At 39.4% G+C, this 21,613-nt stretch overlaps 1 protein-coding gene across 1 annotated transcript in view; it reads left to right on the top strand.

Annotated features, from left to right (window-relative positions):
• The first annotated feature begins 413 nt into the window (after positions 1 to 413).
• Positions 414 to 21,613, top strand: part of BOC (BOC cell adhesion associated, oncogene regulated) — a 53,300-nt gene continuing 32,100 nt past the window's right edge. Inside the window, exons 1-7 of the mRNA XM_070750034.1 lie at positions 414 to 587; positions 1,880 to 2,161; positions 12,987 to 13,133; positions 15,313 to 15,456; positions 16,437 to 16,730; positions 19,458 to 19,730; positions 20,810 to 21,099. Of these exons, the coding sequence (XP_070606135.1) occupies positions 503 to 587; positions 1,880 to 2,161; positions 12,987 to 13,133; positions 15,313 to 15,456; positions 16,437 to 16,730; positions 19,458 to 19,730; positions 20,810 to 21,099 (1,515 nt within the window). The 5' untranslated portion in view covers positions 414 to 502. The remainder of the gene's footprint in view (positions 588 to 1,879; positions 2,162 to 12,986; positions 13,134 to 15,312; positions 15,457 to 16,436; positions 16,731 to 19,457; positions 19,731 to 20,809; positions 21,100 to 21,613) is intronic.

Genomic DNA, 21,613 nt, shown 5'->3' with positions numbered 1-21,613 from the left:
GTATTCATAACATTTTATACAAATATGTAAGCACTGGAGTTTATGATGCGATACATTTTGTCAACTTCATGCTATCCTGGTTGGGAACAGTTCTTTTTAAATTTTTAATCAATGATTTCAACCAGAGATATGCAGCTGTTTGTACTGAAATGGAAAAGATGTTTGGGAGGGGGTTAAAGCGCATGCACACACACACACACACACACACACACACACACATTCTTTATATAATGATTGGATTAAATACAGTTGATTATTAATTCTTACATTGTTAGCTACTGTTTCCTTTCATTGTATTTCAAATTGGCAATGCTGGAAGACCACACACAAGTTGTGGTCAGCAATACAATTCCCCTACATTTTGTTTAATACATTGTTTTATTTTATCTCTTCCTTTCCTATTCAGGTTGATCCATGAAGTTGAATTTCTATTATTAAGTGCTCTGTGATAGCTTATGGGAACTCCGGCTGGTATTTTTTGGTCCATATTCCTCTGCGTGGGATGACAATGATACCAGAGGGGGAAAGACTAATTATTGCTATTCTGTGTTTGCTTTTGACATCTGCTAACTGCATTACAAATTTGGGTGAGTATTTCCCCTATTTTTTTTATCTGTGCAGCTGATCATTTTCAGGTCCTTGATTTTATTTGTATTTTTTTGTTTGCAATTTTAAAAGAACCATGGTTTTATGTTTTGATACTTATGAATGTCTACTGTTGCATACACTGCCTATCACTTAATCAATTTCTTATCAATTTCCTGACTATTCTGCCTATGTATAATTAATTTGTTTACATTCATTAATTACTAAATGAGCTCCTCAGTGAGCAACCAAACACATTTTTTCTAATTCAAAAGTATTAGTAATCTGATTGTCAAATGGGGATGACAAAATGACAAGAGATTGTCAGTTTATTATTTGATTTTATTTGATTTTGATTTTATTTTATTGGATTTGTATGCCGCCCCTTTCCATAGACTCAGGGCGGCTAACAACAGTAGTAAAACAGCATATGACAATCCAATATTAAAAGAGTTAAAAACCCTTATTGCAAAACCAAACATACATACAGACATACCATGCATAAAATTGTAAAGGCCTAGGGGGAAAGAGTGTCTCAGTTCCCCCATGCCTGGCAGCAGAGGTGGGTTTTAAGAAGCTTACGAAAGGCAAGGAGGGTGGGAGCAATTCTAATCTCTGGGGGGAGTTGGTTCCAGAGGGCCGGGGCCGCCACAGAGAAGGCTCTTCCCCTGGGTCCCGCCAAGCGACATTGTTTAGTTGACGGGACCCAGAGAAGACCCACTCTGTGGGACCTAACTGGTCGCTGGGATTCGTGCAGCAGAAGGCGGTCCCTGAGATAATCTGGTCCGGTGCCATGAAGGGCTTTATATGAACTGTTCTGGGGAATATACATAACATTGCTTAAAAATAAGATACTGAACCAAGGTTTTTGGTATGATAATACATATTTACTTTTACTCCTAGTTTGCTTACATTAACATGAAAGCAAATGTAATTATTGTGGAGCAACATGTTCTCCGTCTCCCAAAGATTTAGAGTGGACTCATGTGTAAAGTTGATTGCTTAAGGACAGGTGAGACGCAAAACAATGGAGTAGGAGATGGCTGAACATGCCAGTATTTACTTGCATAGACATTCAGCATTACAGTATTATTTAGATTAGGATCATATATATCGGAAAGTTTAGTATTTCAGTAGATGCTTTCACATTTTCTTGCCAAAAAAATGACTAGCTCTTGAATGCCATAAAGCCTTAAACTTGTAATTTCTTGTGCAGGGAAAGTCAAATAGCTAAGTAATTAAAGTGGAAGTAGCTGATCTACTTTATCAGGACTTTACCTGTCTTCCTTTGCAGGTGATTCTCTTCATGTCTCTGTCCAACCTGATTCTATTGTCCAGAAGCATGGTGGCTTGGTGACTCTGGGGTGTGTGGTTGAGCCTTTGGGAATAAACGTTACTTGGAGACTGAATGGAAAGGAGCTGCTTCAATCAGATGATAATGTTCTAGGAATCCATATTGATCAAAGATTGCTCACCATTGCTGCCTTAAACGATCACACAGTGGGTCGATACCAGTGCATAGCCCGCATGTCTGAAGGTGTTGTTGCCAGTGTTCCTGCCACAGTAACATTAGCCAGTAAGTAGTTTTGAATGTGTTTTTGTCAAAATATGTCCGTTTGTTTGTTTGTTTGTTTGTTTGTTTGTTCGTTCGTTTATTTATTTATTTATTTGGATTTATATGCCGCCCCTCTCCGAGGACTCGGGGCGGCTCACAGCAGTATAGAAAAACAGGAAACAATAATAACAATCCAATTATACCTTAAAAAACAATCTTAAAATTCTAATTAAAAACTATCAATATCATTCATTCAGCAGTCAAACTAAGCATTCATCGGTCAGGGGGGAAGGTCTAAGGAACCCCAGGCCTGGCGGCAAAGATGAGTTTTTAAACTTTTTCAGAAGGCAAGGAGGGTGGGAGCAGTATGAATCTCTGGGGGGAGCTGATTCCAGAGGGCCGGGGACCCCACAGAGAAGGCTCTTCCCCTAGGTCCTGCTAGCCGACATTATTTGGTCGATGGGACCCTAAGGAGACCAACACTGTGGGACCTCACCAGTCGCTGGGATTCATGCGGCAGAAGGTGGTCTCGGAGATAATCTGGTCCTATGCCATGTAGGGCTTTATAGGTCATAACCAACCCTCTGAATTGTGTCCGGAAACAAATTGGTAGCCAATGCAGTCCCCGGAGTGATGGTGAGATATGGGCATTTCTTGGAAGGCCCAAGACTGCTCGCGCAGGTGCATTTTGGACAAGGGAACATAGTTATATTGCTGTAGGTGTTAGATGAAATTGGCATCTCTTAAAGGAAGAATTTAAATTCTGTCCTTCAGTTGGATATTGATGTCCATATCACAGTGATGGTGAACCTTTTTTTCCTTGGGTGCAGAAAGAGCTTGTGCATGCGCTATCGTGCATGCGTGAGTGCATGGGGAGGGCAAAAACAACTTCCCCCATCGCCCGCTGGAGGCCAGAAATGACCTGTTTTCCAACTTCTGCTGGGCCCAGTAGGCTCGTGTTTCGCCCTCCCCAGGCTCCAAAGGCTTCCCTGGAGCCGGGGGAGAGTAAAAACACCCTCCCACTTCCCCCCAGAGGCTCTGTAGAAGCCAAAACGCCCTCCCCGAGCCTTTATGCAAGCCAAAAATCAGCTGACCGGCACACACATGGACATTAGAGCTGAGCTAGGGCAACGATTCACATGCCAGCAGATGTTTATTTATTTATTTATTTATTTATTTATTAGATTTGTATGCCCCCCCTCTCCGCAGACTCGGGGTGGCTAACAACAGTAAAAAAGACAATATAAACAAATCTAATATTAAAAGTAATTTAAAAAACCCCAATTTAAGAAAAACCAATCGTACATACAGATATACCATGCATAAATTTTATAAGCCTAGGGGGAAGGGAATATCTCAATCCCCCCATGCCTGACAATAGAGGTGGGTTTTGAGGAGCTTACGAAAGGCAAGGAGGGTGGGGACAACTCTGATATCTGGGGGGAGTTGGTTCCAGAGGGTTGGGGCCGCCACAGAGAAGGCTCTTCCCCTGGGCCCCACCAAACAACATTGTTTAGTCGACGGGACCCGGAGAAGGCCAACTCTGTGGGACCTAACTGGTCGCTGGGATTCGTGCGACAGAAGACGGTCCCGGGGATATTCTGATCCGATGCCATGAAGGGCTTTATAGATCATAACCAACACTTTGAATTGTGACCGGAAACCGATCGGCAACCAATGCAGACTGCGGAGTGTTGGTGTAACATGGGCATATTTGGGAAAGCCCATGATTGCTCTCACAGCTGCATTCTGCATGATCTGAAGTTTCCGAACACTTTTCAAAGGTAGCCTCATGTAGAGAGTGTTACAGTAGTCAAGCCTCGAGGTGATGAGGGCATGAGTGACTGTGAGCAGTGACCCCCGGTCCAAATAGTGCCACCTGTGGCACCCGTGCCACAGGTTCGCCATCACTGCCATATCAAAATATGGCCTTTGTCAACAATGCTTATCAGATTGGCCAGAGGAAATGTGTGTAAACAGCAATATATAACAATGATAATCTTAATCTGTAGGAGGACAGATCCAAGTTGAATATTAGAGGAGAGGGGGTGGAAACTTCCAGAAATGGGCAGTTCCTGTACTGAACATGGTATTGGATTTGATAGTCTAAATCAGCAGCCCCCAACCTTTTGGGTACCAGAGACTGGTTCTGTGAGGAGATGTTTATACGTGGGCTGGAGAGGATGGGATTTCTCATGCTGCCTGCAGCCCAAGGATGGGACTTCACTTGTTTGCATGGTCCAGTTTCTGGCATGCCACAACACCATGCTTGTGACCAGGGATCGGAGGTTGGGCATCTCTGATCTAAATGGACTCTTCCAATTTTAGGATTTGATAAAAACACTTAGGTTAGATTAGATTAGATTTATTGGATTTATATGCTGCTCCTCTCCGCAGACTCGGGGCGGCTCACAACAATGGTAAAAAAACCAGTACATAGTAACAAATCTAATACTTAACAATCTAAATTACAGTTTTAGGTTAAAAATCCAAAAAAGAAACCCCAATTTATAAAAAACAAGCACACAATCGAATCATACACAAAAACTACATGGGCAAGGGGGAGATGTTTCAATTCCCCCATGCCTGATGGCAGAGGTGGGTTTTAAGGAGTTTACGAAAGGCAAGGAGGGTGGGGGCAATCCTAATCTCTGGGGGGAGCTGGTTTCAGAGGGTTGGAGCCACCACAGAGAAGGCTCTTCCTCTGGGTCCCGCCAGACAACATTGTTTAGTCGACGGGACCTGGAGAAGGCCAACTCTGTGGGACCTAACCGGTTGCTGGGATTTGTGCGGCAGAAGGCGGTCTCGTAGATGTCCTTGTCCGATGCCATGTAGGGCTTTATAGGTCATAACCAACACTTTGAATTGTGACCGGAAACTGATCGGCAACTTAACTGTAAGAAGGCCTTGCAGAATTTAGCTCACATCAAAACTTCCAAATTTGGGTTATGGCCATTGCTCAAGAGTTCTGAGGAACAAACCTGCAGGGTAAATTCTTTTTACCCGCATTAATGAATTGACAAACTCTTCATGTAGTCTGTTTCAGAAATAAGAGGAGTTCTTTTGGAAAACAGAGGGGAGGGGAAGAAAGAAAGAAAATTTGTTTGAAGGAGATATGTTTGTAAAATGGGGCCTGATTTTATTGCAATGCCAAAAAAATATTGGCTAGCTATCAAAATATTAATCAGAAATGAAATGTTTAGGCTGGGCTGGGATAAAAAGGGAGAAGCACAATAAGAGCGAAAGAGCAACTCTAATGCTCTGTGGGAGAGGCCCACTATTGGACTGAAGCCTTTGGGGGATTTGGACTGAGCTCTGCTGCTAGATTAAGTTTCGAAGAACATGGTCTCCACTTAAGAGAAATGTAGAAAGTGCTGCTTGCTCTGCCTCTTAATGCACTTATTTTGCTTATGGGCCTCCCTAGTGGTCATTTTATAAATCTGGAAAAATAATAATAGATTAGAATACTTTCCACTTCTGTTTGCGGAGTTACTCTCAGATTTTTGTAAGAGGAGTTTTGTGCAAAGGTGATACTTCTTTAAAAAAAAAAAAGGTCATATTTATCCCAAATATTGCAAAGTATTTCATCCATGACTCTGGAGTAGACATGCTGCAATTAAACCATTCAGTCTACGGAGAGGGGCGGCATACAAATCTAATAAATAAATTAATAAATAAATTTAAAAAGTATCACTTGAGCTTCAACTTCGCCACATCTGGTCTCAAAAGACAGTTAAGCATTCATGTCACTCATTCATTCTAATTAAATTGTGTGCACCTCTCCCTGCCTGACTTTTGAATGTTCTCCTGTAGGTCTGAAATAAAAGGCAGAATTATGAACGATTTTCTAAAGGTTACATTGTTTAGAAAACTTAACAGAACCAGCTTAATTCCATTAATTCTTTCAGGACTTCTTAAGTGTAACATTACCACCAAAGTGTAACCATTCTGGGCAACCATTAAGTTATGTAAGATACTGCCTCTTAGCTAAACTCTGGGATTCCAACCCCAAGGGGTATAGTCACACATGTGATAAGGAGGCAATGTACGTGTTCCGTTTTCCCTGGAAACAACAGCAAATTCTTTTTTTTAAAGAAAGTATAATCTTTATTGAAGATAAATAGGGAAGGGGATACATAAAGAAAAAGGACTATGCAAATATTGGTACAAATGTATATGAATTTAGAGTACTGTATACAGTTATAAATCAAAATGTACACGCTTACATATATAAAAGGAAATAAAGCTAAAAGAGGCAAAGAAAGGAAAAGGGCAAAGGAAAAAGAGGAAAAATAAAAAATAAAAGAAAGAAGAGATAAATTCATATCCATAAATTTATCAGATGTCATAAATAGTGTCAACATATCTGTTGACCCGATTACTCTACAGCTTTTAAGATCTTTACTGTCAGTATAGATGAAAGTTTTGGGTTTCTAAACTTGAGTTAGAGTTTAAATTTTGTCATTTTGAATTTGTTCATAATGATAATAATAATTAATAATAATAATAATTTATTAGATTTGTTCATCCTTTTATCAATGATTCATAATGTTATTTTATAAGTTCATGGGATAGTAGTTTGGGTGAAGGGTAGGAGGATCATGATGGAGTTGTATGTTGTCTTTTCTACAGCCAAATGTACAAATTCTATATACTTTTCTGGCAAGAAAGAGGGTTCAGATAACTGAACAGGAGAGGAAGAAGGGTGATAATGAGGAAAGCTGTAGATGGTGTTGTTGCCATCTTTGAAATGGAAATAAATTCTTCCTTTATCTTCCTATACACCTAAATCAGTACAATGGAACCATCTAAAGCAGGGGTGCCCAAACTTGGCAACTTTAAGACTTGTGGACTTCAACTTCCAGAATTCAACAGCCAGCATAGCTGGCTGGAGAATTCTGGGAGTTGGAGTCCACAAGTCTTAAAGTTGCCAAGTTTGAAGACCTCTGATCTAAAGAAACTGTGGAAGTTTCAGAAGTGTTGTGTGTTTCAAAATAAGACCAGCTTGGGGCACTTGCCTGAAAATAGTTTCCACAAGCATTGGTTTTTCTAATTACTGTGTAAGCAGTTTGAAACAATTGCACTGTGTCTTGTCAATGAAGTTGGCTTACGCACCCAAATCTACAAAAGCTGAGAAAACCAGAAATTGAATGAAGAATAACAAGCGTAATGAAATACACCTGCCTGATGTCAGTTAATTGTCTGAGCACACTCCTGCTGAGGTCTTTGTGGGAGCTGTGAAGTTTCCCAAAGACAAGGCTTTGAAGTTATTTGGGCACTTGCTTATTATGTAGCCTGCAGCTCCACAAATACGGCAATTTGTAGCTGATTCAGAGGTCTGAACTTTAGTGGTCCAAGTCTTGGCTAGGTGTCCTGTGGCTTCACAGTAGAAAAGAAACTTAGTTCTCTTCTGTGATGTTGACAAGAATCTTATTCTGGTCCTATTACTTGGGTTCTCTGATGTAGTCATCTATGGAGTTCTTGTGGGTGGCCGGGGACACCTTAGCATTTCCAATTGCCCACTGATCGATATTCAACAATGGAAAAGTTCTTCCAAATTTTCTAGTGGATGAAATCTGCTAATCTAGAAATCTAGTACAGTGGTACCTCTACCTAAAACTACCTCCAGTTATGAACTTTTCTAGATAAGAACCGGGTGTTTAAGATTTTTTTTTTTGCCTCTTCTCGAGAACCATTTTCCACTTACAAACCTGAGCCTCCGAAACTTTAACCAGAAAAGTCAAGGAGAAGCCTCCATGGGGGCCTCTCTAGGAATCTCCTGGGAGGAAACAGGGCCGGAAAAGGCGGGGGGAGGCCACTGTGGGGCCTCTCTAGGAATCTCCTGGGAGGAAACAGGGCCTCTACCATCCCTGTGGTTCCCCCAATCGCACACATTATTTGCTTTTACATTGATTCCTATGGGAAAAATTGCTTCTTTTTACAAACTTTTCTACTTAAGAACCTGGTCATGGAATGAATTAAGTTCATAAGTAGAGGTACCACTGTACTTGGATTTCTGTTAAACTATCTCTGACAGCTTAATTTAATAGTTTCTATTGAACTACATATTAGCATTCCCTGAATAGTTTCATAATTGCTCAAGTTCTGATGTTTGATATATTTAAAATATGATAAATATTTGTTGAACTATAATATGTGATGTGTCTTCAGTAATATCCCTTTTTCCCAAGATGAATTTTATTATATTTGAGAAACTAGCATAAGACTAGTTGGAAGTTTGTAGTTTTCTAACTACCAGTATATAAAATTTTAGGTAATTGGAATAAATTCCATTTTAAATATTTGAAATTTGAAAGCTATTGCATCTCAAAATTTCCTGAAATTAATGCAAGTTCAGGCAAGACATGTATGGGAAAGCTTCAAGGAATTCAATAAATACCGGTATATAACTGATGTATTTATCAATACCCTTAAAAGAGGCCAGTGTAAAAAGAGCTGATTCTGAAGATAATATTCCATTTTGATTCATACCAAGGGAACATTCCACTGCATCGGTATGGTTTGAAAACATTGGCAGCTGTCTTTAATGCTATGCTAAAATTTTACAGTTGTAATTAATCTCTTATTAATTCTGTGTACAGTTATAATAGGATAGTACAGTTCTACATTCTGAGGCTCAGATTTGAAAGCATCCCCTCAAAACAATATTCAACTCAACATTTTATTTCCTTTCACAAAATACCAATGGGCAATGACCCCTACTCAGAATATCTTAGGGGACCTATGTGTATTTGCAGCTGTCTTTTCAATGCCAACAAAATTCCTCATTCTTCATTTTGCTTCTGCGAGGGCCTCTAATCTAAGTCCCTTGATGCAAGTTTTAGCTCCATATTGAAAAGCCATTTTCATCTCTAAAATTGTTCTAAATATAATGACAAATGACAATTAAAAGAAATATATGTTATTCTGACCAAGTAGATGCTTTGATAAATCAAGAATTTCCAGTGTGGGATGAAGAGGTGCATATAGGCAGGATGAAGAAATATGTATGAAATAAGAGTGGTTATGTTAGACAGGGTGAATGGAAGAGGCAGACAGAAGTGAAATCAGGGAATTATCAGGGAAATCAGCAGTTTGGGAAATATCAAGGAATTATCAGGGAATTTGTGAAGAAACCCCAAAATAAATCAGGGGGGGAAACCAAACTCTATTAAAATGTTTAACAGTCAGGGGAAAATCATGTAAAAGAAAAATGGATCGTGCTCCCTGGCAGAGTCAAGCAAAAATTAGCATAACTGTGGCAACAACTTGCTTCCTCAGCTACCAGTATTTCTCCATGGTTTAGCCGTTTGGTATGACATCATCTACGGCCGCATCTTAACTAGATCACAAGTTACAGGGAAATGTCAGGGAATTTCAAAATGCTTTCCTCCTGGACACCCTGAGTCTAGCAACTCTAGCCAATCAGCAGTCAGTATTTTCACTTCAGAATGGAGGACCTGAATTAAACCTATGTGCTTCAGTCTGAGAATGTGTGTAAAGGTGAATACAAGAAAAATTATGTACTCTGATAAAATTCAGTTTAGATAGACTTGCAAATATCTGGATTGTCTTTGGTCGTAGCATTTTTATGGTATATCAAGATAATAGTCATCTATAGTTCTTATATTCAGAGACTGAGTCCTTTGGGATTGGGCGGCATAGAAGATGAATGAATGAATGAATGAATGAATGAATGAATGAATGAATGAATGAATGAATGAATAGTCTACAAAAGTTATAGAATCAAATAGTGTTGCACAAGAACTCTTAGGCAAAAAGAGCAAGGGAAGGTTTAAAAAGATGTAATAAACTTCAAGCTTCCTCTTTCAATAGTATCACAATTTCTTACAAATATCTATCCTATGCTGAAGGCCATTTCAACCAGAGATTTATATGTGAATACCATCAAAAACTAAAACAAATTATTTTTATTTCTTTATTTATTAATTTTATATGCTGCCCATCTCAGTAGAGTAACTCTTGATAATGTTTAAAGTTTAATGGAAGCCATGCAGAAAATCCCCTTATACTGTTTAAATGCTGTTTAGATGGAGGTTATGGTGGAATTTCCTATTGTAGGAGTTTATTTTATACTTCTAAGATTATTTTATTATTGTGAAACTATTGTTTTCGCTTCCTACACCCACAAATGTCTGCTAATTGCAAAAATGTAAATTTTCTTTTGCAAAGGAAGTTTTCAAATTGTATTGCAAAACTCTGGAACGGTTCTCTTTTCTCATGGATTTAAATACTTAAAAAGAAAACAAATTGTTGTTGTTTTTCCTCTTTTTTTTTTGCCAGTACGTAATTCTGAAATCTTCACAATAGTTGTACGGCTCAACTATTGCTGTGATGAATTTGGACCACCAGGATGGACATTTTTTTTTAAAAAAAATTCCAGCTCACATGTTATTGATCGGAGAAATGTGTGCTACAAGCAGCCAAGCTCTATCTTTACTTTTTTACTCTCCGTTCTTATCCTACTTTAAAACTTTATGGCATTAAAAAGGGGAAATGAGAGAATAATTCCAGCACCCGTCTCTTCCCAAACACCATTTTCACATTAGGAAGAGTGGAAACTTTTGCATAGAAGAATTAACTTTAATCTATCTGCAGTATCCCATGGAAACAGCTCTCTCTCTCCTAAATTTGACTTTAAAGGATTAATTATTTTAACTGAAGTTTACCTCTAAGGTCTTCTTTTGTTTTTCATTTAGTAATCATTTTTAGTTGTACAATGCCAAGACATTCTTAAAGTATTAAACATGTTTGCTGCAAATCATTTTTATGTCTTTGTTAAGCTTTTACCCTCCCTCTTTCCATGAATCCAGGCTCTAACACTGAAATAGTCTCCTGACAGCTAATACGTTTTGCATTTTGGAAGGTTTTTTGCTATACTGCCAAGGGAGCTGTTTTTTATTTTAAAATGTTTTTGAAGCAATCTTGCTTTAATTAGCCTGTTTGAGAAATTTCATGTCACTTTTCCATGAGCGTGGGTGGGAGAACCTTGGAGCCAGATCTGTCTTTTACTGCTGGAGAGCTGATATAAATCCCAGAGAATAAAAACAAAATTTTCCACTCTCCCATTCTGCCAATAGAGACTTGCAGTCTCTTCTGGTTTCTGCTGTCCAAACACCCTAACTAAATACTTGCCCTGAGCTAGTCCAACTTGTGATAGTAACACCTTATTATTTTTCTAAGGCATATGAAGGGGAATCTAACTCAAGTGTTATAAAATTTCCAGGCGAATGGGCCAGGTTCTCCAGCTATAAAAACAAGGAAAAACTACTGATTTTAAAAATGTTTAATTTTTGGAAGGAATTCTTTGTTTTCAGAATACTGAAAACGGAATAGAAAATGGTAACTTCAATAATACTGAGTTTTGTTTTCACAGCGATAAAGTAAGGAAACAGCTGATGCAGAGTGCCTCTTCAGTGTAACTAATATTAAAATATAAAGTGCTTTGAAGTTAGTAATCCTATGATTTCAATTTGGAACATGGAGAAACACTCGTTTTGCACGAAGTTCTGTTTATAGCTTGTTTCTCAAACATTTTTGAACTTACATTTTCCTGTTCTAAATATATAACTAGCATATGGCAACTTTCAACCAAAGAATTATCATTTAATCTTCAGATTAATGTTCAGTACGCATAAACCCTACAGCTGCAGGCAAAGTTCTAGGAAGTTATACAGAACCTAAAAATTCCAAACAGACATCAGAAGGCCAGTACAGGAAATATCTGACCCTCACATAGGAATAGGGGTTTTTTTGAGCTCTTGTTTTATTAATTTTCAGTTAAGTGTTGCTATCAGACAAAATCAATGTAGGCTAGTCAGATATTTAATATCCTGCTGATCTATTGCATTGAAGCATACAGTCGCTGCAGTCATGATTTATAGTAAAGGTTTACCTTTATCTTCAAGCATTTCGAGTGCCAGATTTTATGAAACAAAGTGCTTACTCTAAATGCAACAGCTGTTTTCAACATTTAAAGCTTTAGCTCAAAATGCTTTAAAATATATCAGATGTACTATGCGGCACACATACAAAAAACATTTTGCCCAATTAGTCTGCGGAGATGGGAGGCATACAAATCTAATAAATAATAATAATAATAATAATAATAATATATGCTTGAAGCATTTCAGAATATTTACTTACCTTGTAAGATGCCCTGGGTTTATGGAGAAGCGGGGCCTAGAAATCTTATTCCTCATCATCCTCATCCTCATCTATTTTATAATCCTTAGGAGAAGAATGTATTCTACTAAAGTTTTCTAAATAAACAAAATGCACAAGGTCATTAAAGCATACTAACTACTTTATTTATTTATTTATTTATTCATTCATTCATTCATTCATTCATTCATTCAATCATTCACTCATTCACTCATGCCCTTCTTCTTAGACTCAGGGCGGCTTACAACACGTTCGCAATAGCACTTTTTAACAGAGCCAGCATATTGCCCCCATAATCCGGGTCTTCATTTTACCCATTTCGGAAGGATGGAAGGCTGAGTCAACCTTGAGCTGGTGATGAGATTTGAACTGCTGACCTGCAGATCTAAGCAGTCATCTTTAGTGGCCTGCAGTACTGCACTCTACCCACTGCACCACCTCGGCTCATTATTATATATATCATTACAGTTTGCTATCTACAGTAATGTATCTGTTTTATTGGAAAAATGTGCATAGACAATGATTTTGGATTCCCTGGATTAAACTAAATTAAGAAATGTTTATTCAATAATTATAGTTACAGTGCTTTGTATATATATATTCATTTGTCCTACTTTTAGAATTCCTTGTTTCTTCTAAAATTTTGCTGTAATTTTAATAGATCTCAAAGACTTTAAATATGATGGCCAGCATGTAATAGAAGTGGATGAGGGAAATACAGCTGTGATTGCATGTGACCTTCCTGAAAGCCATCCGAAAGCCCAAGTTCGCTACAGTGTGAAGCAAGAATGGTTGGAGGCCTCTAGAGGTGAGTTGTGATCGATGGTGGAAAGAGAAGCAAGTGAATTAATCATGCTTGCTTACTTACTTACTTACTTACTTACTTACTTACTTACTTACTTACTTACTTACTTACTTACTTACTTACTTTATTTATTTATTTATTTATTTATTTATTTATTTATTGCATTTGTTTATTGCATCTTCGGAGACTCGGGGTGGCTAACAGCAATAATGACACAGCGTACAATAATAATCCAATACTAAAAAATGATTAAAACCCCATTAATATAAAAACCAAACATACATACAGACATACCATGCATAAAATTGTAAAGGCCTAGGTGGAAAGAGTATCTCAATTCCCCCATGCCTGGCGGCAGAGGTGGGTTTTAAGCAGCTTTCAAAAGGCAAGGAGGGTGGGGGCAATTCTAATTTCTGGGGGTAGTTGGTTCCTGAGGGCCGGGGCCACCACAGAGAAGGCTCTTCCCCTGGATCCTGCCAAGCGGCATTGTTTAGTTGATGGGACCCGGAGAAGACCCACTCTGTGGCACCTAACTGGTCGCTGGGATTCGTGCAGCAGAAGGGGGTCCCTGAGGTAATCTGGCCCGGTGCCATGAAGGGCTTTATAGGTCATAACCTACTTTATCCTACTTCAGCCCAGACAATCTGCAAATAAGTGGATTCCAGTTTTTAAAATTCTAAGCAGTTGACATGCTGGCTATGGAAGTCAGCGCATTTGAAGACATCCAAATTAGGGAAGATCGTTCTGTTCTTCTAATCAATGTTAAAATCCCCCTATGTTTTCTTGTTTCTCAGTTGTTCTGAGCTTTAACAAGATACTCTAGGTCAGCAATGGCAAACTTATGGCACGGGTGCCACATGTAGCACGCACAGCCATATCTGTTGGCACACAAGCCTTTGCCGTGGCTCAGCTCCAATGTGCATGTGTGTGCCAGCCAGCTGATTTTTGGCTCACAGAGAGGCTCGGGGGGCATTTTTTGCTTCCATAGAGCCTCCAGGGGGATAGGGGAGGTCATTTTTACCCTCCCCCGGTTCCAGGGAAGCCTTTGGATCCTGGGGAGGGTGAAACAAGAGCCTACTGGGCCCACCAGAAGTTGGGAAACAGGCCATTTCCAGCCTCCTCTTAATAGACAACTACTTGAGGGGGAAGCTGTTTTCGCCCTCCCCAGGCATTGAATTATGAGTATGGGCACTTGCTCTTTCAACACCCGAGGAAAAAAAGGTTTGCCATCACTGCCCTATGTTTTCTTGTTTCTCAGTTTAACAAGATACTATAGGTATTATACACAAGACTCCATGGCTACACACACTTCTGTCTATTATCTAGTAGCAATTTCATAACTTTACCTCTTATATTTATCACATGATGTTAAACATAGCTTGTAAAAACTATACTTAACTACCAGGAAACTTTAGGAATGAGTGGATCATACCATACTTGTATGTCTGATGTCAAGGGAAGGAATAATGAATCTTAGAGATGTTAGATACTGATTATTGAGTCATTTTTTAAGCCACGTTTTGTTCCATTCCACCAATCCACAACAGATATATCAGATAACAGGAGGAAATATTTTAGTTGGAAATAAGTGTGTGAAAATATTGAAGTTGGGAATTTGACAGCTATTCCTATCACTTCTTGGCTGAACTGCATACACAGAGTTAGATGCAAGGTCTGGTAGAAAGATCAATATAATTCCAATTAAAATATATTTAAATATTCTGTTTTTTTTAAAAAGAAAGATCACAAAGTATTTTAAATTTGCAAGTAGTTGACATATAGATTAGATAAACCTTCTGAAACTTCATATTTTATGGTGTTCAAAACTTTAGTAAGTTTTAATGCATTTTTCCCAATTTTATTTTCCTTTTAGTTTACTTTGAGGCAAAAGTTATACATTGCCACAATAGTGTGAGAACTGTTCCACTATGGCCCATTTTAAAAGAAGCATGTTTTAATATGATATAGACTGCTTTGTTCCAGTTCTAAGCCATATTTCTCCATTTAATGTTGTCCGAGATTTTCAATTTAATAGGTAATTCAAACAACTTTTTTCTTGGTGCAATTTATAGCAAACTTAGCCAAAAGATTTCATTTTCTACCCATACCATGGTAGAACTTGTGAAATAGAGATGGTTCTTTTTTCAGAAAATAGTTTTAAATGATTTCTTTATCTTAATAGACAACTACTTGATCATGCCATCTGGGAATCTTCAGATAGTCAATGCCAGTCAAGATGATGAAGGCACTTACAAATGTGCAGCCTACAACCCTGTCACCCAAGAAGTAAAAACATCTGTGTCTAGTGAAAGACTCCGTGTGAGACGTAAGACATTATTTCTGAGTATTTGTATTCTTTGGTTCATGTTCTGCCGGGCTATCTGATAGGAGCCTCCCAAAAATTCAAGGGCACAAATTGCAGACACACACATGTTTGAACATTCAAAACAATGTTCTTTATCACAAAATTCAAAATAAACTAAGCACTCTTTTTGTAATGCAAAGAGCACTCGTCCCAAAACAACCCAGTAGTCTGTACAATTTCCCTTAAGCAGTCATTAAGTACTTAGCTAGTAGCTGTGAAGAAACTTCTTCTTCCAACGAAGTGAAACACACCCACACACGTTGCTCTGCTTTGGTTTCAAAGACGTGAAAAATCAACAAACAAAGTCAAGAAAACAGCAACACACGATTCCTGAAGAACTGTGATCAGATACTCGTTCACAATGACCAAACCCACATGCTGCTATTTATAGTAGTAGCCCTAATTACTGGAGCCCCACCCAACCACAGGTGGCCTCATTTTCTCTGGTAATAATCCTTCAGTTGTTGTCTCCTATGCATCACTCTATGCATGCGTGGATGTGTCATTAATTCTTGTTCAGAATCCAAGGATGATACAAATGATTGATCTCCTCCTGGACTGTCTGCCAAACTCCCCTCTTCCCTGTCACTCAAGCTTCCTTGGTCAGAGGAGACTTCATCAGCAGATTCCATTGGGAGCAAAACAGGCCTGCGGCATGTGGATGTCTCCCCCACATCCACCTGCACATTTCTTGGGGAAGGAGCTGGGCCAGAGCTAACCACAACAGTTCAAAGCTGTTAAATGATGGCATCCCTCATCTGTAAAGGTTTCTTTTTGTTAACTTGCAAAAAAGGTCCAAGTTTTAGATCTTGAGTGATAAAGTTTTAAAGACGAAAGATGCTGAAACGTTATCATTTTGTTTAGTGTGTTTTTAAGAGACAACCTTTTATTTTGGCCAGTCCTGTTTTATAATTACTTTGCTTTATCTGATTTTGCATTAGGCTCAACAGCTGAGGCTGCTCGTATAATTTATCCCACAGAGGCCCAGACCATCATAATCACCAAGGGCCAAAGCCTCATTCTTGAATGTGTGGCTAGTGGGATTCCAACTCCACGCGTTATTTGGACTAAAGATGGTTCCAGTGTCTCTGGCTACAATAAAACTAGGTTCCTTCTCAGCAATCTTCTGATAGATGCAATCAGTGAGGAAGACTCGGGGACTTACAGCTGTATGGCTGACAATGGAGTCGGGAAAGCTGCAGCAAGTGTCATTCTCTACAATGTTCAAGTATTTGGTGCGGAAAGTTGTAACTTCTTTTCTATTTTTGTTCTAATAATGGTTGTATGGATTGTATACTAGCTGTATCTGGCCACGTGTTGCTGTGGTTCAGTCTGGTTTGTCTGATTTGCCGACTGTAGAACATGCAACATACAGTGGTACCTCTACCAAAGAATGCCTCTACTTAAGAACTTTTCTAGAAAAAAAAAAGGGTGTTCAAGATTTTTTTGCCTCTTCTCAAGAACCATTTTCCACTTGCAAATCCAAGCCTCCAAAACTGTAACCGGAAAAGGCAGGGAGAAGCCTCCGTGTGGCCTCTCTAGGAATCTCCAGGGAGGAAACAGGGCCTCCACCCTCCCTGTGGTTTTCCCAATCACATGCATTATTTGCTTTTACATTAATTCTTATGGGAAAAAATATTATTTATTATTATTATTATTTATTAGATTTGTATGCTGCCCCTTTCCGTAGGCTCGGGGCGGCTCACAACACAATAAAACAGTTCATGACAAATCTAATAATTTACAATTTAAATATTTTTAAAAACCCATTATTTAAGCAAACATACATAAATTGAATTAAATAGGTCCGGGGGAGATGTCTCAGTTCCCCCATACCTGATGACAAAGGTGGGTTGTAAGGAGTTTACAAAAGGCGAGGAGGGTAGGGGCAGTTCTAATCTCTGGGGGGAGCTGGTTCCAGAGAGTCGGGGCCGCCACAGAGAAGGCTTGCTTCATTTTACAAACTTTTCTACTTAAGAACCTGGTCACGGGACAAATTAAGTTCGTAAGTAGAGGTACCACTGTGTAATTGTCCATGTGAGAAGCAATCCATGTGTAGATCAAAAGTGTAGATCAAAAGATTGGCCTTGAGCTTTGTTGATGGTGATTGCAAATGTCACTCGAATCGGGAATTGCAATCTCTTAAATTGAAATAGCATATCCATTGGAATCATAGGAATGCGAGGAATGAGATCATCTTCACCTTTGAAAGGTCCTGTCAAGGCCTTTGCGTGTTGAATAGCAATTTCAAAGCAGAATGAGCAAGTATGGAAGTGAAAGAATTCACCTACAGCTTCATTGCTGCTGATTTTACCTGTCACAGGTGTGACATCTATATAATAGTAGGTATATAAAAACACGGGCATATTCGAATGCAACGTTGTGTCAACATTTCAAAGCAATCAGTGAAGAAGGTCCTGTTTTAAGCACCTGCATGTTTTAACCTGTTACAGGTGTGACCTCTGGATAATATAATAGTAGGTATATAAAAGTATATAAAAACATGCACGTATTCGAATGCAACATTGTGTGAAAATTTCAAAGCTATCGGTGAAGGTCCTCTTTTAAGCACCTGTATGTTTTTATCTTCAGAGGTGAGACATCTATATAATATAGGTACATAAAAACACGTGCATATTTGAATGCAACATTGTGTCAAAATTTCAAAGCAATCGATGAAGAACTTTCGGAGATTTAAGATTTTGAACAAATGAACATTTACATTTTTATTTATATAGATTTCAGACAAAAGCTTTTCATTTATAACACATTAATTTGAATTTATTTACAGAACAGAACATTGGACATAAACACCCTGTCCAAAATCTGAAATTCTGGCCTTGAATTCGATTTTATTATAATTTTCAGAGCATTTCTAATTTCTCAGTTTGTTGGCTGGAGGGGAGTCATTGCTCACAGTCACTCATGCCCTCATCACCTCGAGGCTCGACTACTGTAACGCTCTCTACATGGGGCTACCTTTGAAAAGTGTTCGGAAACTTCAGATCGTGCAGAATGCAGCTGCGAGAGCAATTATGGGCTTCTCCAAGTATGCCCATATCACTCCAACACTCCGCAGTCTGCATTGGCTGCCGATAAGTTGCCGGTCACAATTCAAAGTGTTGGTTATGACCTATAAAGCCCTTCATGGCACCGGACCAGAATATCTTCGGGACCGCCTCCTGCCGCACGAATCCCAGCGACCGGTTAGGTCCCACAGAGTTGGCCTTCTCCGGGTCCCGTCGACTGAACAATGTCGTCTGGCGGGACCCAGGGGAAGAGCCTTCTCTGTGGGGGCCTCGACCCTCTGGAACCAGCTCCCCCCTGAGATTAGGATTGCCCCCACCCTCCCTGCCTTTCGTAAACTCCTTAAGACCCACCTTTGCCGTCAGGCATGGGGGAACTAAAACACCTCCCCCTTGCCCATGTTGTTTTGTTGATTGATTGACTGTGTGCCTGTTTTTTATATATACTGTTTTTTATGAGATTATTAATTTAAATTGGAACTGGATGGGTGGGCATTGGATTTGGTATTGTGTACTGTACTGTTTTTTATTATTGTTGTGAGCCGCCCCGAGTTTGCGGAGAGGGGCAGCATATAAATCCAATAAACCTAAACCTATTGAAGTGGAAAGGAAGTGTTTCTCTGGTACCTCTCATTAATTCCCTTGATTTCACAATATAAAGCCATCCTTATCACTTGAGAGGCACTAACTTGTAAAATGCACGAATACTGTATGCAAGTATAGGGGGCCATTGTCTGAAATCACTTTTTATTAGTGAGTAATCTAACACAGTTTAAGCAATCATGACATACAAATAGCACCATAAGTCTATAAGTAAAACTACTTATCTTTTACAACTTTGTCAGGGCCATACTTCATAGAGATCTCTACTTCAGAGATAGCCATTCTTTCATTGTTCTTGAAATCACTGATGGTATAATTGTATCTCTGTTTCAGAACCTCCAGAGGTTAGTATGGAACTAGCCCAGGAGACCATCGCTTGGGGAGAAAGTGCAAAGTTTACCTGCAGAGTTCGAGGGAATCCGCGGCCTTCAGTGGTGTGGTTGCGCAATGCAGTTCCCCTGTTTTCCAGCCATCGAATGCAACTCTCTCCTAAGGCTCTTCATCTTTCCAGTGTAAGACCTGAGGATGAAGGAATATACCAGTGCATGGCAGAAAATGAAGTTGGGAGTGCACAAGCTATGATACAGTTCAGGGTGTCCCAACCAGGTAAGTCTCTAGTAAAGGTTAAGGTAACAAAACCATCTATCTATCTATCTATCTATCTATCTATCTATCTATCTATCTATCTATCTATCTATCTATCTATCTATCTATCTATCTATCTATCTATCTATCTATCTATCCAGCCAGCCAGCCAGCCAGCCAGCCAGCCAGCCAGCCAGCCAGCCAGCCAGCCAGCCAGCCAGCCAGCCAGCCAGCCAGCCAGCCAGCCAGCCAGCCAGCCAGCTAGCTATCTGGGTGGCTTACAACAAAATATCATGTAAAAAAAAACAATATAAAAACAATTTTAAAAACCCCTTAATAAAACATTCGGACTTATTGTGGCCAGAACTAAAATGTGTATCATTTGCTCAATGGTCCCAGACCTGCTGGCAGAGCCAGGTCCTCAATGCTTTCCAGAAGGCCAATAGAGTGGGGCAGTATGGATCTTAGGAGGACAGTTGGTTCCAGAGAGCCAGTACCGTCACAGAGAAGACCTTTCTCCGTGGTCCTGCCAATCAACACTGTCTAGCCAATGGAATAATCATCTTTGAGATCCGTCTCTCCTTGTAAGACTAAGGGGAGACAAAATAGTTTTCCAATACTTGGTCTTGGAAGATGGTGTGGTCTAGGGAAGGATAAAAGGTAAGGACAAAAGCCAGTGGGTAGAAGTTTTCCAGTGGGTAGAAGTTTTCCAGAGAGAGTTCCAAATTCAAAATAGAAAGTCTGTGAAAGCGTAAAACAGCCGGTATCTTAGAGTTGTGGGTTTTCAATTTTTCAAACAAAGATTTGACCATCTGTGAAACCTCCAGTGTCCTGGAAACCTCCTCCTTCCAGGAAACCTCCTCCTTCCTGTCCTTTGATGTTTTCTTTTTCAGTGTTAAGCTCCTTACTGTTTCCATTCCTGATTTTGATTAAAATCAAATTAAAGGGAAATATTTTAATGCATGCTGAAGATTCATGTGACATTAAATTTTTGTTCTTGATTATTGAGATCAATGAGATGTAAAAAAAAAATTGGCTGGATTTGCCAAAATGTATGTTTTGCAAGGGCTAACCCTGGCCATTGTCTTCTTATATGCCAGAATTACGTCAGATACCACTGCAGGGACCTGTTGGAGATTCAGCACAATCCGCTACATCATCTACTAGGTTTACCAATAGCGAAAAAATTCCAAAAGGAAAAGCTGTTCTTTTGAAACCAAAACCTACAGCATCTGTCCAATGTACTGCAAAAGAACTGGCTTCTCCAGCTGAGGCCCCGGTCATACTTAGTTCTCCTCGAACAACCAAAACTGATGGATATGAATTGTTGTGGCGACCACGGCATGATAACAAAACACCTATCCTCTATTACATTGTAAAGTATCGCAAGGTTAGCATATTCCAATTAATTTTTTATTTGACATCTGAATTAATAGCATTATGGAAGGATAATGTACAGTGATCCCTCGATTTTCGCGGGTTCAAACTTCGCGAAACGGCTATACCACGGTTTTTCAAAAAATATTAATTAAAGAATACTCCGCGGGTTTTTTTCTATACCACGGTTTTTCCCACCCGATGACGTCATATGTCATCACCAAGAGTCACTTCTCTCTCTCTTTCTCTCTCTTTCCTGTCATTCTCTGCTTCAATCATTTTCTCATTTCTCTTTTTTCTCCCCTTTTTTCTATCATTTCTCTCTCTCTCTACCTTTCACTCTCCCCCCCTCTTGCTCTCTCTCTCTCTCTTTCTCACTCTCTCTCTCCCTCTCTCCTTTCTATCTCGCTCTGTCTGTTGCTCTCTCTCTGTGAGAACGCCTGCCCCGCCTCTCCTGCAGCCCCCTCGCTGACAGCTGGGACGAAAGCATTCTCAGCTAAGGGACTACGAGAGGGGCGGGGCGGGCA

Source organism: Erythrolamprus reginae, chromosome 4 (genome assembly GCF_031021105.1).
Source record: "Erythrolamprus reginae isolate rEryReg1 chromosome 4, rEryReg1.hap1, whole genome shotgun sequence".
Taxonomy (NCBI): Eukaryota; Metazoa; Chordata; class Lepidosauria; order Squamata; family Dipsadidae; genus Erythrolamprus; species Erythrolamprus reginae.
This window is presented reverse-complemented; position numbering and strand designations above follow the sequence as displayed.